Below are 22,460 nucleotides of genomic sequence, written 5' to 3' on the forward strand. Positions count from 1 at the left end.
ACACATGCCTTGCACTCACGCATCCTAATTTGTTCATTCAAGTCCTCGTGTTTGTCCAGCAGGACTACCCAGCTAATATGAAAGATGCAAAACAGCTTCAAAATAAATAGTAAATCGTGGAAGAAGGCTAAGAACATGATAATACCATCTTCTTGGCAATTAGGTATCTTAAATGTATAATTGTTAACAAAAACAGAAAATACTAGATTAACTCTTTCTTCAGCAAAGTACAGTAGTCATCACAGTCAATTTACCGGACTTGTTTAACTGTGTAATTTATGCAGTACCTTTTTTCATTTTTGGTGATGAAAACCTTCAAAATGGGATTATTTTCTTATTTAAACAGAGAGACCATCTCCAGGACCTTCACTGTGCAGGGCAGGTGGAAGAAATCCCACCAGAAGCAGCCACACAGATCTCTTCAGTGAATGTTCTTGACCAGTGTTTCCTTGCGAAGTTGCTTTCCTCCCCATCCCCCCAGCTTCTTTTTTCTGCTCTTCTGCAGTAGATTGTAATGTCTGTCCCTCAAGCGCAGGAAAAAACATACTGAGATAGATACTCAGTGATCAATGCTTGTAAATAATGCCTTTTAAATATCGTCTTAATTTATCTTTTTGTTTGACTTATTTGTGAAACAATGCTTTGTCAACCATTCAAATGACGATTTTTAATCATATTGTTTTGAAGCACACTTTCTGTCTCCATCAAAGGATAACCTTGTGGCTAGCCAGGATCTTTCAATCTAGTAGGCTAATGCAGCAAATAACTGTGTAATGCTGGGTTCAACAGAAGAAAAACAAAGTCTGCAGTCCACAGAAGATCATATTTTTTACAGTCTGGAAAATTCAGGTGGAACTAATGCCTCACACTTTTGCTTTTTACTTAAACTGATAATAAACCTCACATCTAACCACTTCCTAGATTGCAATGAATAGCAGCCTGTGAAACCACAATTAATTTAAGCTTAGAAAACCACAGGTTTTGATGTCTGTGTTCTGTAATTAGTTCCATAAATTCTACATTAAATCATCAGAAACACCCAGTATTCCTTAATCATTGAACATGAAAATAAGAGACTGAGGGAGAAAATATTTTAAGTATAAATGCAAGCAAAAAAGTATGTTTCAGTGTGTAAATATTCATTTACAAATGGGTGTTATAAACCCTTTTATAAAAAGGGTACAAGTGAGAAATAGAATGAGCAATACCTCTGCATAAAGCTTTACAACCCTTTTAAAATCCTGCATTTGAAATAAAAAAATACTTGCCTTTTTTAATGTGATAGGCCAAATAGTACTCTATAAATGACATAAGATTAGTGCAGTGTTAATTCCTTTTTTTTTTTTTTCACATAAATATTTTGAGTTTGTAGTTTTACAGTGTGGTCCATGTGCAAGAAGAGAGAAGTAACGTGAGAGGGGTTGCAGGGGGGTGCATGGGGCAGGTGAGCCCTTCGCCTCCCTGGGACAGCACAGGCACTTCTGGTTGCAGGATTGGGGCCATAATCAACACCTGAACAGACTCATCTAGGACTTTTCAAGGAAGATGAATGGTCTGGTTGAAAACATAAGTCACCATGATTTTCCCATCATTTTTGTTAAATAGTGTGATGCTACCCTTACTCATATTTTGTTAGCAAGCCCTAATTAAATTTTAAAAATATATAAGTCAAAATAATTGATCTAGTTGACCAGACAAGTTGCAGATAATTTCAGACATGTTTGTGGATGGTGACGGTGTTATAACCAAAGCCCTTCTGGGCTTAATGGAAGTTGATGAATTTACTAGCAGTGTTCAAGAAAATGAGATTTGCTCAAGAATCAGGCTAAGACAGTTGTTTATAGCGGTGACTTAAAATTCAACCTATTCTTTTTTAATATATTTGTTCATGCTGTAAGCAGCACAAAATTTCATGGGACCCTACTAGAAATAGAATGAAATAGTCTGCTTTCAAACCATCTTTGAAGGTTCCAGTTTAAATAGTGTCCACAGAGATTGAAAAAGTAGAGCATGGCAGAAATGCATCTACTTCTAATTTACAGCTGACGCTAAACCCACCTTCTTACATGGATTATGTTACATACTGGTTTGAGGCTTCAAAGAAATTGTAAACGATACTGCCAAAGGAACTACTGCTACCTGTAAGGAACCAACTTTTAATAAAAACCCGTGACTCCCTACTTTTCTTCATGAGAAAGTAGTTAAAGTCCAAAAATCAGAGTAGTTTCATTTATTATTGTCATGTGAGTTAAGGGCTTGTGGTTTGACACGAAACATCAAAACCACACATTTTTTCTACTAAATATTCTATATTTAAGTATATAGGCATGCAGTTATTGCTTTTTATTACAGTATTAATAGAATAAATCTGAAGGGTTAAAAAATGCAAGTGGACATACATATGAACAAACAAACCACTGACGAAAAAGGTGCATTAGCGTTTGGTTACATATACAGCAGAGTTTGGGGCATAGCTAGTCAATAGCACAGATTTTAGCATGATTTCAAATTAATTTGTTTCTATAATTCAGAATTTTCCCTGGCATAATTTTACATGTTTTCTAGAAACAGTGAGGTTACCAGATAAATGTTGTGGAATGCAATTACAGAAAGACAAAGTTGGAAGGGAGCTCAGTGGAATCTTTTCTAAGCCATTGTTCTGCTCTAAGCAGGGACTACACAGACCAAGCTTATCCTTGCTTAGATATTTGTGCTGTTCCTGAAGTTCAGGGACAAACATTTTGGAGAATTTCCAGGTCATCTGTTGCACTGCTTTACATAGTATGATTTTTTTTTTCTGATACGTAACTTAAATCTTTCCTGTCGGTGATGGACTAGGGAACAGCTGATTACCTGATACTGTCTTACATGTTTGTTATCACATCTCCTGTCAGTCTCTTCTTGTCTAGATTAAAGAAACTTGTATCACTTGATCTTTTGTCATAGTTAATGTTTTCTTTTCCTTTTTCTTGCTTTTTGCTCTGAATACTCTCTTTCTCTCTGCCTGTATCTTACAAGCACTGGAAAGAAATCTGAAAACTGTCTTTCAGATGAGACTTCCCTGGCTGCTCAATAGTCCAGCTTTATGGTGCTGTTCTGAATATATCTGAATGAGATTTGCCTTTTTCATAGAGGGACCACGTTGTCTCCTGTTCAGGTTTTGGTTCCCTGTAATGCTGTTTATTCTATGTCAGGACTTCCGTACTTACGATTTTGCATTTATGCTTTTAATGTTTTACTCCTAAATGTGAGTTTTTTAAGAAAGCTTTTCTTAAATTTCTCTTATTAAACATACTTTTCCAATTAATTTTGCCTTTTAGTTGTTGTCTAATCGTATATTATGCTTGTGTGCATAATATACATGAAAATATAATGAGGTAACATGAGAGGGGAATTAAAGATATAGCTAGTGGAAAATACATAGATAGAAGTGACACAACTGAACATTAAGAGTATATCAGGACAACATTATGGTTATCAGTACAGAGCTATAAAAGCTAGCTCACAAATTTTCAGACTGGCTTGTTCAAACAGTACAAGGGCAATGTAGTCATAGTCTCTACTGTGCTTTTTGGGTTGTGACATTTATGTTACACGTAAAGCCAATTTAAATATGAGAAACAATAAAAAATATTTTCTTCACAATTCTTAAAGTATGGTCAATCTCTAACATGTTTGATGACACTAAGAACTGGTACATGAGGACACAGCGGTGGTTCCTTTCCTGCAAAGCAATGTTTTGTTCAAGGCCTTTCTACCTTCAAGGCTAGGACAAGCTCTGATTTGCAGTGTCTGCTGTACAGGAATGTTGGGTGTGTTCCTTTTATTGTGATATGAAATGAACAGAAACCTGTTGTGGAATGCAATTTAACATGTATACTGAAGGATCAAATGAAAATTGCATGTACTGTAGAAGTAATTTTCATCGCCGTTGCCAAATACACTTTCCAGTGGTAATAAACAGTCATTCCTGGTGTTGAAGGTTTGGTGAACCTCCTGTGAACCTACTGGGATAAGTAAACATTTTCTTAACAACAGCTACCCCTTTCTAACACCTAGAGGGGACTTATAGAGCAGTTCTTGCCCTGACTCCAAACACTTGCTGTTGTTCAATGTGGTTAAGCTTTTTATAATTATTCACATATTTTGAGTAAAATGAGTAAATTTAAAAAAAAAAGTGTCTGTAAACATGATGTCCTTTAATTACGGCTGATCACATCCCCTGTCATAGAGGAATGCACAAAAACTTTTTTCTATTCAGACCAGCAGCACTGATGTTGCGTATCGGTTCCTTATAAACCACTATCTGTCAAGTAAGAACTGGAGCTTTGTGTACAGAACAACAACAAAAAATCCTTTTGTAAATCAAAAATGTAAGAGATGTATAAATTCTGGGTGTGTATACAAATGAAGTTATTAATAAATTTTGGAGCGAGGGGTCTCTACACTAAATGTGACTTTTGATCTGTATTTATAAAATTATAAATACTGAGAAGAGAGATTCTCTTTCTTGCCCTTTCTCAGTATTTGATACGTAATTCTTATTAAGGTTTCCCTTCTAGAGAGGAATTGCAGGTGTAGCACAACATTCATCAAAATAAGACATTCTAGATAATGCCATTTAATGGACAAAAAATGTATCAGTTGCATATATAAAAAAGAAATAATCAGAATATTAAAAAAAAATATTGTCAGACTTGGAGGTGATGATTTCTCAGATGTTGGGGTTTTGCTAGCTTTAGCACCATACTGCAAGCAAAAGACACATTCCAGGACTTTCTCCAAACAAAGATTTTATGACATTGGGTGACAGAAACTATACTTCAGTAAATTATTTTGGAACATTGTTTTGCTTATACACAGTCTATTTTTAGGTTGTTTTCAGCAGGTACTTTGTCTGTAGAAACACACACACACATTGACTCTTTAAAATGTGACCCTGATTGAATCAGACTAAATTTTTTTTATTAAGCATTCAAATAATACAAGAAAGAAAAATATGCACTGGATTTTTAACTTTTAAAAGTTGCAATTATAGTCCTCTTATGCACATGCATGAGGTAAATAAACACCTAATTAGTTTTAAATGTATTGCATATGTTTGGTTTGAGAATGTTGTAATGCAAGTTTCTCTGAAGCTCAGAAATCAAATATTTTGCAGTTACTACGATACAAAAGGTAGACTTACTTTTTTCTTATGGCACGTGTATATAGTCATATGGAGTGGGGAGAGCTCACTGTAAATTTTGGTTAAAGTCTCGTTTAGAAGAGGGAGATGTATAAACAAGAAGATAATGCTCACTAAAAATTATGGGTTTGGAAGTAGTTCCTGTTTAGATATTACTCTGCTACAAGTATACTTTACGGGAACAAAACCACAGGGATTATTGCTACCTAAAATTAGTTTACATATCTACAGTAATCTGAAAACAACCAAAAAGACAAGTTGACTGAGGAAGTGACTCTAGATGGAGACTAACATACTCATTTCACTTCAAGACTTTTTATGCCATTAAGATAGTCTATGCCATGGCTTGTTCTACACTATTAGACTTGATTCATTACAGACTGTTTAGTTTTAAATGCACCCTGTACAATTCAGTATATCAGGGCATGCTTTCAGAATAAGGCTGTCTGGCCAATGAGCTGGAGTCATGAGAGGTCTTCTGTTTCTTTGAGTCTTCTGTCTAGAATCTTATAATTCAGGACTATGGCCACAAATTTGTAATGTAAGCAAATACGGTAAAAACCTATGGCAAAGGTAGGAAGGCATCAAAACTTGACTCCTTGCAGGTAGCAGGCTCAATCTCCAAGCTGTGTGGGTTCTAGGGTTTGCACGCTTCATGCTTTGAGACCTCTGAAGTTGCCAGATATGCTGGCAACACAGCTTTCAAGCAGAATTGTTTACATCTCTTCTCCCCTTAATTAACCAAAACAATAAATCAGTGAATGAAACTTCTTTCCTGAAAGAATACACAAATCACTAGATCATTTTGTAGAAAAAACCAAATACTTTCTGTAGAGAAGAGGAGGGAGAAATTTAGTAATTTTTTAGAGCTTATGAAATCCTGATGAACTCACGTGCGCTGCTTTGGTGAGGCTTACCAGATGCACAGAAAAATATCCGTAATTCCATGCAACTGCATCCAATAAAGATAGTTCTCCATGTGTATATATTTGCTAGGAATAGAAAACACTACAACTACCATGATGAAGTGTGTTGACAATAAGGTGTTCCATACAATACAGTACTGTGAGCATTAATTTTCTTTTTGCCTTTAAAGGGAGCTCGTGTGGATGATTGCTGAAGCATGTGATCACAGGAAAAAGCAAAATGTATTCTAATACACATATGCACACATATATATGTGTACACATATGTGATTATAGATCACTAATTTACTGAATTAACCAAATCACTGAAGTTTTTAAAAAATGTCTTCTAGAAGTTATTGATACCATCCTCTAAGAGTTTATGAACTTGTTCTAGTTATGTGTCATCTTTGTTTCCACAGGAGTGGTTTTCACACTTATGCTGTGTATTTCAAAGGGTGTCAGGGTGAACAGGCTTCAGGCAAAAAGCTGCATTTTGCTGGGAGAAAGCTGACAATTAGTGACATCCTGGACTATTTTCATGCTGCGAATTTCTTTGAGAGCATCTCTCAGTTGTTTCCAACACAATTAGGATTCCAGGCCTTCTCTGTGAAGTGCACAGAAACTCTGTTTGAGGGAATATTTAAAACTTTTTTTTTTTTTTTTTTTTTAAATCTCAAAACTTTAACCTGAGGAAACGAAACATTAGGCTGCCCCTGACTCTACTTTTACACATCTTTATTCCTATATTTACATTGGTGAGAGGCAAAAGCAGAAAGGCACAAACGCATTCACTTTCCCTAGTGACCTTTCTCTTGTGGGCAGTTAGGGCAAGGAGTGTAGAAATGATGCACATTTGGGGAAGTGATGCTCAAAGTGTGTTAGAAAAAAAGGCTGACTTAGAGTTTGCAAAACCATCTTTGTCTGGCTTTAAGATGTGAATTGGTGCAAGCACACAGGTACTCAGCAAATAAGGTCCTCATCGAGATAAAAGGAAAGCCCTTATGTGTATGAAGAGAGGCTGGACAAGCTTCAGGTAGACAGTTGTAGCACAACGTAAGAACAGAACGTTTAGGGAGCCTCTGAAAAGCAGAGAGCTGAAGGCCCAGCAAGGAAAGACGGGGCTGTCATCCTGTGTTCTGGATCTCACATGCAGTAACTGGTCAAATTGAGGAGGGTTGGTGCCCCTACCTGTATGTCATCTGACTGGCAGAAGTTAGCCTCCCTGAAGTGAGGTTAGCTGGACAAGATGCCTGTTTACTTCAGTGCCAGCAGAGCTTAATTTACCGGGCTACCTACTCAGCAGCCCTGGAGCTCCTGTGTCTGTTGTGCACCCATTCTCGCTGCTGTGACAGTAACTTCAGCTAAAGAAGTAGTACTGCAATGGATGGGAACTGCACCGGCCTTCCCGGCTTCCATCTCTGTCACACGCAAGTAAACAGCATTGCCTTATTCCCTGTCTTTGGCAGCCTAAATTTAGTATCTGCCTTTGCTGCTTCTTTTTTCGTTCCTTTGCCAGAGGCACAAGAAGAGGATCCGGAACTTGATTTCTCTGCTCAGGTGTTTGCTCACAGGCCCAGTTACAGGTCATCTCCACTTCCTTCTATGTTGCTACTTGAACAGGACTGATATTCTGCATAACACTGGTGCAGGTTAATGTTTTACAGAGAAGATGTCTTTACAGGTGACAGACTTTCACAAATGCATTAGCTTTTTGTACCACATACATGCAAGCAAGTAAAAGTTTGTGCTTTTTCAAGTAGGTCAGGATTTCTAGAGGTTTTTCACAGTTATTAGTGTACATACTTACGGGGAAAAAAAAAAAGAAAGAGGTAATTGTTATGCCAAGAAGCTTCTATGTCCTCGGGGCAAACTTGAGAAGAGTTGGATATCTGCTCTCTCTCGTAGCTTCTAATGAACGGCTACCTGTGATTATAAGGGAAAAAAAAACAGGCTTTCTTTATTGTGAGTGTTACAAGAATGTGCATGTACTGTTAGCTTCAAGAGCATATCTCTAAATCTAAGCAGGACTTGAAGTGTTCCTATATAATAATTAAAAAAAAAAAAAAAGCTGTAAGGATATTTCATTAGAAAAAATATGTTATTTCTTTCAAAGTACTAATCCCGGTTGCTTTCGGAGCTGGGCAGATTCTTCTGAGGTTTTCTTTATTACAGAGTCCCTTCTGATCTGATTAAACCATGCTAATGTTTAATAGTTTCTCCAAAGTCTGCCAACGATGAATGGGTTTTCACTTCTAAACTGCCTAACAATGTTTTCTTCAAGACAAGAAACAAGAAAAATGGGGATTTCTTTTGTGGGGAGGGAATTATTTTAGACATATTATTCACTACTTGGTAAGTGTCCGGTCATGCCAAGTATTTGACTCACTTGTTTTTGTTGTTCTAGTCTTAACTCGGGGATTGCATTATTAAACATGAAATTCCTCATTCCTGGCTGCAGCACACTAACAAAATTACTTCTTGCCTCTCCTTTAACTGGAAGATGGTAATGTCAGTAACTTCACAGTCCTATCCTGTGAGAAAGGAGCAAAAATAAGGCTTTGCTTAGATTGCGATGGTGCTTAAGAGGTGGTCTTGTGCAGACTGTAGATGAGTGCTGTTTTGTTCTGCATTATTTATCCCTGGAGTAGGTTCAGTGCAAGGAAAGAACTGATGGATACTGGCAGAACAGGAAGGGTTATATCGTGCAGTTTCATAGCCAAAGTTTTACCCTTTATCTCTCTAAAATACTTCTGGATTCTTCAGATAAACCAGTAATGGGTATCTAATAAACGTTTATTGTATTCATACTCTCATAGAACTTGTGAGATCAAGGAATTCCCTTTGTGCTCATTCTATAGATTTGATAAGGCTGTGTTCCAAACCTGCATGCTATGAAATTCCTGGTGCCAGAGTGAATCTAAAAAGATCTGTGTTAGCAGCTGCTGTGCTTTTGGTTGTGATGGCTTAGCTGTTGGAGCTCTGCGCTGTGAATAAGATTGAGGTTAAAGAGAAAAGGAAATGAAAAATAGTCTTTTTCAGCAAGATTGCTTCTTGTTTATGATGCAGCTACATAGACAGTCATGCTGGTGTAGCAAGGAGGTGCTACTGACAGATGCTTTACACCATGAAGCTGTGGCCTAAATACTGTGCTCAGGATCACACAGGAAATATGTGTCAGAACAAGAAATTAATCACAGGTCTTCAAGTGAGGCTACATATGAAGTCATCCTTTAGGTTTGAGCTTCAGCTAGGTGACTTCAAATCCATTTTTTGCAGTTTTTGTTCAGATTTACTGCTTCACTGATGGCTGCCTTCTTATTCTACTTATAAGACTGTCCTGCGCTTTGAGAAAGAGGGTAGATGGAGTAGCTTTGACTCCTTTAATAGGTCACAACTAACATTGTGAGCACCCTAAAATAAATTCTCCCTAAGTTTATTTTGGGACACTGTTGTTATGTATGATCTTCAGGGCTGGGTAATTTTGTTCGTCTTTGTATGTTAGTCTTTATTTTCTTCTTTTTTTTTTCCAAGCCCATATCTTAAACTGTTGGTTAAATTTTGTCTGTTTGCCTGTCTTTTACACTTGTAAACACCCTAGGGGCTTTTGAGAAGATATTTGTTTTGATAGACTGACATGCACATATAGAAATACAATTTTAACAGACCTAATGAAAATTCTATTTCATCCAACACTAATTGTCAATCTTGACTGTTCTGCAGGTCAGCAGAAGCCTATGTTTTCTACTCTGGTTTTCATTCTGAGTAATTTTAACTAACAGTAAAGATGCAACTGTTTGACTCTATCTTGATTTTAAACATGTTTATATTTATTAAAATAAATTGAAATTGTTTCCTGGGCACAAAAACAAAATACAGAGTGTTCTGTTTACTAGAGGAATCATATTAAAATACAGAACTATTTGATGTATTTTAAAAATCTGTCCTTACAGAAATTATTCATGCTCAGGTAAAAAAATAAAAAGGGTTGTCTCAAACCTAGAACGTTGGTATTAATCAAGGATGTGCTGCTATGACAGAAAAGAATATTTACCATCAATTAGTATTTATTGTAGAAAAGCTTAGAGAACATTACTTCCCAGTAAGTGGTCTACATCAGGAAAGTTATTCTGAATAGCTGCTGTACCTAAGCAAGCGTCTGCTGTCTTGATTATGTCTGCCCTGGCAGATAAAGAGATGACTGTTATATTACAGGTTAGCTGTGTGCTGGCTGACCTCTTAAAGGAGACGTGATATAGTTCTGTGGAGTAAGTCAGGTGATGCCAGCTATAGAATAGATGTACAGTTGTCACAGAGGTACTTCATTGTAAAATCATCTTCATTCTCTCCATCAACATTACGCAGAGGAACAGCTAGAGCTTGTTGGTGGTCCTCCTGTGAGGTTTTCACACCACCATTGGGCAGTGACATTGCATCTCTGAGGCCATGGGCAGAGTAGGAATGTCAAGAGAGCTGCAGATTAAAACCTGAGCACATGGATTTCTATCTGAGATTATTTAATTGGAAGGAATTATAACAGAAGTGATGGACTTATTATAAAGTGAGAGGAAGCTCCATTTAAGGAGCATTTCAGCATTTTTGAAGTTGCAACTGTGATTTAACATTTCAGAGTTATGCTGAAATTAAGTATTTGCTTGTTCTAAAAGGTATGCGCTGTCAGTAATGCTGAGGTTTAATTTCTTGCCTTGTTATTTCTCCTGTTATCTTCTCTGAGAATAAAACCTTATTGCAGCTATAAGCATTGCCTATAGAACACAGAAAAAATTTCAGGAAAGCCAAGTAAAATTATAAATTTTATGAAATTGCAAGATATAATTTTATTCAAAGAAAGGAGTACCATTTATGCTGCCCTGCATGTCCTGCCCAAACGGTTTAAATTGTAAACTGTAGTACCTATTAGCAAGTAAACACAACATAGAGTATAATTTGAATTACCATTTATATTAAATAACTTATTGAACTGAGATTTCATAAAGGTCTTTATGTTATAAATTACAGCACTTATAGCTTTATGACATCAATAATCTTTAATCTTTGGCACATTTTAACTGTCATTTAAATTTACTAAATTAGGAGATTATTGGGAAAAACAATCTTGAGATTTTAACTACTTTATTCTAAAATGTTCATCTTCAAAGTTGTGCAATTTTGCTACTTCAGTTACTTTTTCTTCACGTTTTGGTTTGCTGTGAGAATAATTAGGAAGTGATGACAATTTTAATTGTGTTACCATTAAGTGCAATGATTCACCATATCCTCATAATGTTTTAACTGAGGTAAATGCCTACTGAATCCAGAATCTAATAAATAGATGGATTGGTTCTTATATATGTGTTGCTAAGTGTGCATGTTCTAAATTATAAATGTGGGAATAGATTCTAGATGAATGAATTTTCATCTGGAATCCATCTATTTCATTGGCATAAAAAAAAAATCCGAGTACAAGTAAGACACTGAGGTAAATTCTTCAGCTGGAAGCAAAATAGATTATTTTTTTTTTTTCATCAAGTACTAGTTCTACCATTTGATCCTTACTTTGTTTTTCACAGTAGCAAAATCCTACACCTTCAAACCAGGAAATGTGACCATTACAAATACATCATTGTGGAGAAAAACAGGAAGAAAAAGTTTGGAGTATTTATTTTTTTGACCATCTGAATTATAATGTCACAGAACTATTTTGAAACTTGCTGACTAGCATGTTTTGCTAAGAGCAAATATTTAAATTACAGACCAGAATCTGTTGTTTTATTATCATAACTTAATAGATGGGTCAACATGTTATTATTTTTAATGTGGGCAATGGAGAGAAGAAGAAAATAGATATTCTAACTTTTTGAAATCCACATTCATCCAGAATGGGAATCAACTATTTCACTCAGTCTATGGAAATTATGGTAGGTTAGCAAAACAAAAATATGGTAAAAAGTTAATAGTAGCAGCACACTAGATCTACATGTTGCATTATCTTTGCAAGACTCCCAGTTAAAAAGCAGCACAAATCATTCTAGTAACTGCATTTCTTGAAGATGAAGAGAGAAAAACCCTTGGACCAAAATATAGGAAGGGCCAAAATATAGGAAGGGCATGGTGGTTACTTTCATTTGCTGCCCTTTCAACCACACACTTAGCTGCATATTTAATAGAATTGAGAACAGGGAAAGGAAAATAAAAATATTGGTATGAAATACAGCCATCATGAGCATATGTATTTTAGAAAACTGCTATTTAATATGTAGTGTTGCAAAGATTATTTTAGTAAATTTTTTTTCCTGCATAACTGTACACTTTTCATCAATTTCCCTTGTCATTTTGAAAAAGTGAATTAAATTTATTTGATATTACAGATGGAAAAAAATTCCAGTATTTCTACACTTCATATTGCAGTACCAAGAGTGCCATCTTGACACTAACTGGCTGAGGATTTTTAAATATATAAAAATGCATATTAATAAATATAAATAAATATATATGTATATGTTGTGCAATACTAACAGGCTCTGCACATGAAAGGGACAAGAAGCATATTAGTTCACTTATTGGAGAAAAATTGAATCCTTCATTCTTAATATTATGTTATAGGATTGTTGTAGTAAAATTCAGCAAGGAACCTCAGGAGGTTTCCAGTGTAACCTCCTGCTCAGAGCAGGGACAATTCTGAGATCAGACCATTGCTCAGGGCTTTATAGAGTCAGGTTTTGAAAGCCTCCAATGAGGGACACTGTGCAGCCTCTCTGGGAACCTTTTCCAAAACCTGACTGTACTTATAGGAATAAATTTTCCCTAAATCTTATACGGATTACAGTAGTGATGCATGTAGTACTGCCCATGTAAGTTTGAGATTTCTTGTCCTTCCCATTCCCTAAATCAGCTTTGCATACCAATCTTTCTTCGTTCTTCTTACATGATCCAGATAAATTGCTCTGGTGTAGTACTGTGGCCAAAATGTCTGTAGTGACGTCTGCCTATATAAAATCCTAAACAAACTTATGGTGGTTCAGCAGCAGCTTCCTTCTTGGGCTTCCCTTCCTGCCTTTTTTTCTTCTTTGAAAATACAAATCAATGCATAATTTTTAAATGGGTTGCAGCGTGAGCAAAGCCAGAAGTCTGACTTTGCTTGAATTGCCTGTGACTGAGTACCCCTGATCCAGTGAGTCTGTCAGTACGGTTTGTGCTGTGGGAAAGTACATAGACTTTTTCAGTTCTCAATTTCAGCATCTGAATATTTTCAGTATCCTTGGGAACATGTTTTTTTTTTTTTTTTCTTCTGAAAGGAGAAATAATTACAGTAATGCCAGATGTTGTTATTACTCTGTTCATTATTGTTTAAACAGAAACATAATTGTTAGTGCTGTATGAAACACAACTGGTGCTTTTTTTTCATCTACAGATGAGAGCAGGAATATTTGCTATCTTTGTATTAGGATACGTCCACATTTTACGTTGAAAGACGAGATGACAAAGATTATGGCTACGTTTCAGAGGAAAGGCAGCATTGCAAATGTATGCTTCCTCAGATTTCTAGGAGGTTACAGTAACTGCCAGTAATGGGGCCGTATTTTCAAATCACTCTCTGTTCTATTTCTAAAGTCTTGTCCATCATTCAGTGGACTTCTTCAAAGAGCAGTGGCATGCTATCTTCAAGGCTAGGAATGTAGGAAGTGGGAAATCTGTCTAGTGGAAGTTTGTTTACAATTATTGCTGAAGAATAATTAGGTACTTTTTGACTCTTGCCATTTGTCTTATTAGGTAAACTGTACATTGGAAACAAGCTAGCCACTTATAAACTTTCCCAGCTCCGTAACTTCATAAAGTATAGAACTTCATCAAAGCAGATCCATTAACCCTCTGACTGGTACCCTTCTCTTCTCTTGGCTTTGATTGCAGCACCACACAGAAGCACCAAGCCCATCATTGCTCCCCCCATCAGCTTTACCGCTGGATGTATTAAACAATGCCGTTGCTGGATTTAGCACTGTGGAAGAACTCATCCGGTACCTTGAACCAGATCGGTGGCAACTGGATTTGGAAGATTTGTACAGACCAACGTGGCAACTTCTTGGAAAGGCATATATTCATGGGAGGAAATCAAGAGGTAAATTACTCTTCTGTCTGACCTTGCAAGGGAGGATGTTAGAAATACAGCAGAGATCATTGTTGTTAGCTATTCTCACCATTATCTTATCTGAAAAAAGGGCAATAACTAAACTCAAAACTTCAAAGAATTTAGCAGGATAAAGTAACAAGTGTGGGTGGGGGGAATAGAAGCAGACAGAGTATTTTTCTGTACGGAACCTGGGAGATCATTATTTCCACAAAGTAGCAGAGCACTGTGAGTGAGTAACATAATCTGACTTTGTGGCTTTCTTTTTTTATGAAGAGCAAAAGCTTTATTTTTCATTTGGGATAGGTAATTTCTTACTTTTACTGTATCATGTGAATGATTGGTCTATTTCTTTAGAATTGTTCCAGTCTTTATACCATAAGAATTGAGAACAATTAGCTAAATATTCCTCTTCCATGACACCTCATGAGATCCCTGTGTCCATATCCAGTTTTGTGACCCAGTCATCAGCTTAGTCAGATGTAAAGTAGACTATGTACTTCAAGACTTGTGGAGCTATTTCTTGTTCAGCAAGTCATTTTCTTCCATCTACGTTTGACATTGATGAATTTTCTACCACATATTATCCAAATACTGCCCACTATTTCTCGTTTATGGATTCCATGCAGTCAATACCATCTTCCTTGCTCACCATAACTGAATAGACTCCTCTGTTGACAAGCGTAAACTAGATTATCATGTGATGAGCAAAAAAGGGAGGAACTAAAACCTTTCATAACTCCATTTTCAGTTTTTGACAGCTAATTCTTGGATCAGGGTCTAAAAATTGACCCTTCTACCCTATCTGTATTGCTACGGTTATGCACACAGCAACTAAATAAAGAGTCAAAGAGAAGGAAATATCTTTAAAATCCTTCAGCAATGGAGCATGCCTTTTGGGTAGTCATTTAAGACTTTCCTAATGAAAGAGATTCAGTATTTGCCAAATTTATGCATAAGCATACAGTAGATGGGAGAAAAACAAAATGTAAGTTGTGAAACCTTACATAAACTAAAATGGAGGCGTTGGATAACATCTATATAGACAAAAGCAACTCCATACAAGACATATCTTAGAAAGAAACTAGCACAGTAAATCTTTTAAAGACTTCTAATTAGATGCTGAAATAGATTTTTCACTGAATAAACATATCACGGTATTGCCACATTTGTCTCTGAGAGACCACCCTCAGACTGTATTACTGAGTGTGTAATCTAATAGTCTGAGGTGGAAAATATGTCCAGTCGAGATGACATGGTATTAACTGTTAGGTGTACTCAATAGATAGGGAAAGCAAGCCTTTTAAAAATGTTATTCCTTTTAGTAGCATCTTTATACGAAATGTTTGGAAGAAGTGCATGCCCCAACATGTTTGGGTTTTTTTCGAACTCTTTGATTCTATAATTAGATCAGTTTTATTTTTGCAATATTTCAGTTTAAAGGCTAAATTACTGTCTTGCTTTCACAGACAAACATTAGTTTGCATCTAGATTAAATGAAAATGTAATTAAAAGTGTAAGTTACTTTATATAGAGAAAAGTATTGTCCTCTACTCCCACTTAATAATTCATATGAAAAGGACTATATTTAGACAACCTAAATTCCACAGTACTTCTGTGTCTGATGTTTTCCCTGGATAAAATGCTTCCAAAAACTTTTAGCCAGGAAAGAAGAAACATCAAGTTCAGAGGCTTTGATCTCTAGATATAGTCCTAAATTCTTTTATACTATTAAACATACTTAAAAATAAAATATATTTTGCTGTGCAAAAAAAAAAATGATCCCATTGCTTCCCACAGAAATCTATGCATAATCATTAGACCATATTCTGTCATCTGCTTAAGAAGAAGAGTAACAATCCAAGCACAGTCCTTAGTAGATGCTCTTCTCATATTGTTATGTGACTTTCTGTTTGGTTGTATTTTTTATTCCTCATTTGGGGTTTTGTAACAGCCCTGTCCTGTTGCAGGAACCATTAAATAACTCTCAGGAGCATGTCCAAGGTGCTTAAGAATGAAAACCAACCTGCTTCTATCTGTGCCCACACAAAAGTGCCCCAACCAGAATTTAACTTTTGTTGATGTTGAGAGCAGCATTCAGCCGGAAAAAATGTCTGGGAAAGAGGGTTTCCCATGGTACTCGATACACAGCCCAGAAGTTTCATTGCCAGTTGCAGAACACAGTTACATTTAGGCTGGTGTGAGCATGGATTAATTCAGTTGTATGTATCAGTGAAGGAACACTTTTGAAATGGACTTTACTGTAGATCTACCTGCATCTATTTTTTTTTATCCCTCTTTTCCTTCTCCCCTTATTTTGTTTTAGTGTTTCCCATTCATTTGCTACTACAGAGCCTTCCATTCCTCCTGAGCTAGTGCTAGACAAAAAAACTTTGACTGTTGTGTCAAACATGATACATGAGTGGAAGCCAAGTTGAAGGAGTGTTTAAATGTTCACATTATAACAGGTACTGTAACTCAGTGCACTTGGGAAATCCACATAACCTTTTATTGTGGTTAAGTAAACACTTTTAAGGGAATATATACATTCTCTCATCTAGCTTCGTGCCCACAGTGTGTTAAAATAAATTTTGGACAGACAGATACTCTTTGAAAAAATAACAGCTTCATTCACACACTTCAAAGAAGTGATTATATAAGCACTAGATAAATTTGCCACAGACCTTTTAATGAAATTGAATTACATAAGGCAGGGCAAGGGTTCATTGTGAGGTATAATAGCAATATACCTTAGTACACTGTAAAACGTGGAAACAAAATATGATGTTTTTAATCTCTCCTGAAGCCTGTCGTAACACTAACGCCCACTCAAAGATATCTGCTAAGAGCTGATTGTGTGTTCTTCCACAGAATGTTTTCAAAATTTGGGTCTGCTGGTCTGAGGCAGTTAGTTAAAATTTGTTCCAGTTTTGTGACAAAATGTGTAATACACTTACTGCTCATTTTACTGCATTGCCCTTTCCTCTGTGTCATAACTACAGCAAGTATCAGGAAATGGATCTGTCCCTCAGCTGCTGCCAGTAAGCCAGAGGCAGTGGAGGAGCACCAGGCCCCACAGGCAGCTCTCCTGCTGGTGGGTGGGCTGGCTGGACCAGACATCCATGCCCAACTCCCCTTTTCCACTTCTGATGGTGAAGGGCTGAGCAGCAAGTGTGTTAGGATGCATAAGCTCAGCTTCTTGACATTAAGTAAACCAAGCATGTCAGCCTCTGTAGAAATCTACCAGTAGGAAGTAATAGCAGAACTAGCATTACTCTCTCTGTGTTTTAGGCATTTTATTCTCATTCAAACAGTTAACTTATTATATGTTTGAAAACGTAACAGAAGCACTCCATTCCTGATTGATGAAGGTTGACATGTCCACCCTCCAAATGAGTCAGCCCAGAGCTATTTATTAGCTGATCAAAAGAGTTTAAGTAATTTCTAATTTTAAGTGAATCTCTCCCCTAGATGTTTTGTCTCTCTTTTCCTTTGCTCCCTTCTCAGCTTTCCCCAAGGAATGTTCTTTCATTGTGGGAGGCAGGCTGGCATCCTATCAGTAACTTTATTGGAGTTATTACACACTCCTTGCTTTTAAAAATCAGATTGTTTATTTAGAAGCCTGTGTTAACCTGATAGTGATGGAATGAAGAGCCTCAGCTTGGCATTCACTGTAAGTGCAAGAACAGAAAAGGCTTCAGTGTCTTTAACTGACCTTTCACAACAATAAACCCTTCTTACTTATGGATGACAGTATATGGATATGGTCTACAAAGGAAATCTTTGAAGAAACATGGAAAGAAATTGCTACCCAAATATCTGCTCATGTGACAGTACTAGTGAGCATTTCTACTAGAGAAATGCAGCTTCTAAATTATTTTTATTTCCTAGGTGTTTAAACTGCCTTGATAGGCTGAAGTTCTCCTCAGTGACCTCTAGAGGCTTTTTACCTAGTCAGTAGTGGGGAAAAATGTTCTTCCTAGAGTGTGATTCAGATCAGGAACATATTTTAGCTTTAAACAAATTGCTAGCAATAACTATAAAGTATTTGTCAAGTAATATCAGTGCACTAGGAGTTTTTTCCTTGTTTCTTTTTGATTTAGCTCAAAAACAGGTAGTTTAAAGCTCTTTGCTGCTTTGCTCAAGACCTCTGCTTCAGTCATCTCAGTAGCCATAGTATCACAGGGGTTTTTTTCTTTCTTTTTTTTTTTTTTTTTTTAAACCAGATAAACTGCCCCTGTGAATTAACCATTATTTCTATTCCTTGATGATGGTAGGTTTGGAGAGAAACAGTTCAGACAAAAGATGCCAGATTCTGATCATTAGAGTCTGGCTTTTCTAAAATAAATCAAATTACACTACTTATCACCAAAGAAAAATATGTATTAATTTTTTTCACTAAACCAATCCCATTTTTTTCAGTCTTAACAGACTCTTTCAATGCCTGTGTTTTCTTAACTATGTACCTAAAGGAGATTTGCCCTGTTTCAGATCTGTTCATGAGCTTGCTGTTCAACCATTGGCATAGTGAAGCTTTAGTGTGACACAGTGGAATCAGTTTATAGGGAAACTGGTGCCAAGTATTAATACCTTTTACTTGCACTTCAGGTTAGGTGCTTATAAGGAGGAGCTGTATTTTATTTAAGACATATCAAGTGAAAACAAAACACAGAGTAGCAACAGAAACTCATATATATCCTGCTTTGAAGGATAAAGGGGAAAACTGAGTGTACCAATAGTTATATAGTCCACCATGCTTGTGGACTTACTTGTTGTCTGTACAGTATTCACTGATGATGAATAACTTCTTGAAGTTAGTAGTCCATAGAAGTGAGTTCTTCTTAGATATAAATGGTTTGATTCTTTCATATATTTACATTACCCTGGGAAGAAGTTTGAATGCTTTATACAAATGAATTAAAAAATGTGTTTTGAGGTTTGCAGTATTCTTAATTACTGTGTGTGTTTCTTCAGTCCAAAATTATGATAGAATAGCAACACTAGAGCTCAGAGTATGAGCGTGAACAAAGGGAACTCCATTAGGGTTGACTTGATGAAACATTTATTGGAACATAGTAGCCAAAGCTTGCTTTGTTTAATTTGAATCATTTCTTCCAGGGTTATAAAATAACTGGTGAATACTCCTGTACAACAGTCACTCAATTTAGTTGTCATGGTATTCATCTAACTGCAGTATTATACTTGTCTGCTGAACCTGTACCACCTGCACAAAATGAACTTTCCTCAAGGGTTCTGCATTGCTGAAGTTGGTTTACCACAATGAAGTTGGATTATGAATCAGAAAAGCACCACTTTGTTTGTCTCTTTGCAGTGGTCGATCTCAACCTCCTCAAGGAGGAGGTGCGCCTCTATAGTTGTACTCCTCGCAACTTCTCCGTGTCACTGAGGGAGGAGCTGAAGCGAACTGACACCATCTTCTGGCCATTGTGTCTTCTGGTCAAACGCTGTGGTGGAAACTGTGCCTGTTGTCATCAGAGTTGCAATGAGTGCCAATGCGTACCAACAAAAGTCACCAAAAAATATCATGAGGTACGCCCTTTTTTTTTACATTTGTATGTTTGGAAATACCAAAAGCCAATCAAGGAATTTATTTCTACTATAGGAATGCACCAATGTTAATGTTTTAAAATTTTATGTAGTACGCTTACAGTATTTTTTTTTTTTTACCATTTTAATGGGGTGTTACAATAAAAAAAATGTAATACCTTCCTTGTTACAGTATTCTTCTGTTGAACTATTAAGTCATTCCTGAGGTATTTGTTTACTGGTACAGTTCAGACACATCACAACTACACCTCCTTCATCAGCTTTCTCTAGTGGTAGAAGTGAACTTTATGAAAGAACAGATATCTGTCCATTTCTGTTGTTATAAATCTGTACCTAAATTACTTATGATATAATTATTTAATGATTCTATTTAATTAACTGTAGCATTAGCCCTTAAATAAAATTAAGTAGAAATACAAATCTGCAAGACACTCTTTTTTGAAAAAAGCAAGTACTTGTTCAACGTTTTTAATCAAATTCATACAGGGCTTCAGAGAAAAGCAGATATAATAATTAGTGGGTGGAATAAATGAAGAAATTCAGCTGAGGAAAACCTATTTCTTTTAATAGGTTTCCTGTCATCCGGTGTGTTTCCAGTGGAATCTAGCTCATAGTCAAGGTGTGTGGTGAAGCACTTGCCGTTTTCTTGATACTTGTCTTCTCCTTCAGGTTCTCCAGCTGAAGCCGAGGATTGGCGTCCGAGGATTGCATAAATCATTGACAGATGTACCCTTGGAACACCATGAGGAGTGTGACTGTGTGTGCAAAGGGAATACTGAAGGATAAGAATTATTTAATTGTGCTGTTTTCTTTCAAAGCACATTCAATCAATGGCTGATTCTATTATGGGGCTTGTGCATTATCTCCTTCTGTAATCTCGGTTGTTTGCTTTGGGGATCTTCCGTCTTCAAGATTCACAGTGAGCTTGAAAAAGAGGAGAATCCAAACTGGGATTATATGTTGTGTGACAGCTCTGTTTGGAGGCCCAGTGAAAAGATGGGAGAGAAAGGCATCAATGAGGGATTTAAAATATATGTATTGTTTTTGTCCCCCACAGTTTTATTGACAATACATGGATTTATAATTTAGGAGTAAAAATAAAGTTAGAAGGCTCACTTCATGGAGACTTGATCCTGCTGGCTGTCGCATTTCTACAGCTCCAGTACATCTGGCCTCTGGTTGAAAAGACCTGAAATCTTCCTTTCTGTGTTCAACTACTCCTAGGTACTCTAAATTGAAACATTCTCTGTTGTACAAACTTGGGGTAAAACAGACCGTCTTGTTCCGAATCAAACTTAATTTCTCTAATGCTGGTAGGAAGGACTGGATTTTTCCATATGCTCTAGTAAAGCTCCTGCCTTTTAGAAAGAAGACTGGACAATAATGTGAGCTAAGGAAGCAAATATTGAAAAGAACAGCGCCTTTTTTCTTACTACTATGGCTGATGATTTCTTGTTTGTTTGTTTGTTATTTTTTATCGTGTACATTTTTATACTCTCCTTTTGACAATATAACTATTTGCTTTTCTAAACTTGTTAAATATATCTATTTTTACCAAAGGTATTTAATATTCTTTTTTTTTTTTTTTTATTACAACCTAGATCAACTATTTTTTAGCTTTGTGAGACTTTAAAGCCAGATTTATACAGCCGGAGTAACAGAGGTGTGGTTACAATGGGAAAGGAGCATGATGATTTATTTGCAGTTTGTTGCTACACAGTAAAAAAATAGTTTTTTACCTGGATGCACAGTAAAAATAAACAGAGATGCGTGGATGAAGTTCTAAGCTTGCTAGCTCCATGGCACTGAAAATATGAGAGACGGACATTACTATAAGTGGTTTCAGAAGCTGACGCTAAAAATTCCCTCTCTCCATTCTGGCCTTTGTTCTGGTAGAAAATAAATGACCCTAGATAGATGCATTCTGGTTTGTTTAACTCTTTAATTTCTTTAAAGTAGGATAATCTACAACGTAAGAAAAGCAGCCCAGTGGCTTGCAGCCTTCATGATGCATCAAGGTCATGGGAAGGCAGCCTTGTTAATGTTGAAGTGTATGGTTTTCCGTTGAAGGTTACAGCTGTTTAAGAACTGTTTGCTCACAGGATCGTTACACTCTTCAGTACGGTTTGATGAACTATGGTTTCGTTCTTCTGTACACTATATTCATTAACCAATACACTTATCCCACCCTATGCAAATTGAAAAGGAAAAGTAAAAGTATTTTGCTTGTAAAATGCTTTAACATTATGCCTGGTTTATTTTTTTGACTATTGGATTTGCAGATTGTAATGAATCACCAAATAAAGTAATAATGCTAATTTTGGAGAATAAATGTTTCTGTGTGGTTGCATACTTATATCTTTCCAACATACAATAACAGGAAAAGTTAAAGAGGGTGATTTTCTGCTTACCATTTTGAATGTCAGTTACGAAAACAAGTCTTCTGTTACCAAGACTTCCACTTGCTTTATTAATTCTGCTTTGCTGTAAATCCACAAGAAGAAGGGTAAAAAAAGAATGTGATGTTATTTGTATAAACATAAAAAATATTTTAAATTGTGTGCATGCAAAGCCATTAAATTGAAATAACACCTTCTGTTATTGTTTGCATCATGAAAATGAGTTCTCATGAAAATGTGAATGTTTTTACAAGTTGGTATGACTTTCTGATATC

General features: G+C 36.2%; 1 protein-coding gene across 1 annotated transcript in view; it reads left to right on the forward strand.

Moving 5' to 3' along the window:
• PDGFC (platelet derived growth factor C) overlaps positions 1 to 22,104 on the forward strand; it is a 130,685-nt gene extending 108,581 nt beyond the window's left edge. The window contains exons 4-6 of the mRNA XM_065836810.2: positions 14,002 to 14,209; positions 19,551 to 19,768; positions 20,456 to 22,104. Coding sequence (XP_065692882.1) covers positions 14,002 to 14,209; positions 19,551 to 19,768; positions 20,456 to 20,572 — 543 coding nt within the window. The 3' untranslated portion in view covers positions 20,573 to 22,104. The remainder of the gene's footprint in view (positions 1 to 14,001; positions 14,210 to 19,550; positions 19,769 to 20,455) is intronic.
• The last annotated feature ends 356 nt before the right edge of the window (positions 22,105 to 22,460 follow it).

The sequence above is a fragment of the Patagioenas fasciata genome, chromosome 4 (assembly GCF_037038585.1).
Source record: "Patagioenas fasciata isolate bPatFas1 chromosome 4, bPatFas1.hap1, whole genome shotgun sequence".
Taxonomy (NCBI): Eukaryota; Metazoa; Chordata; class Aves; order Columbiformes; family Columbidae; genus Patagioenas; species Patagioenas fasciata.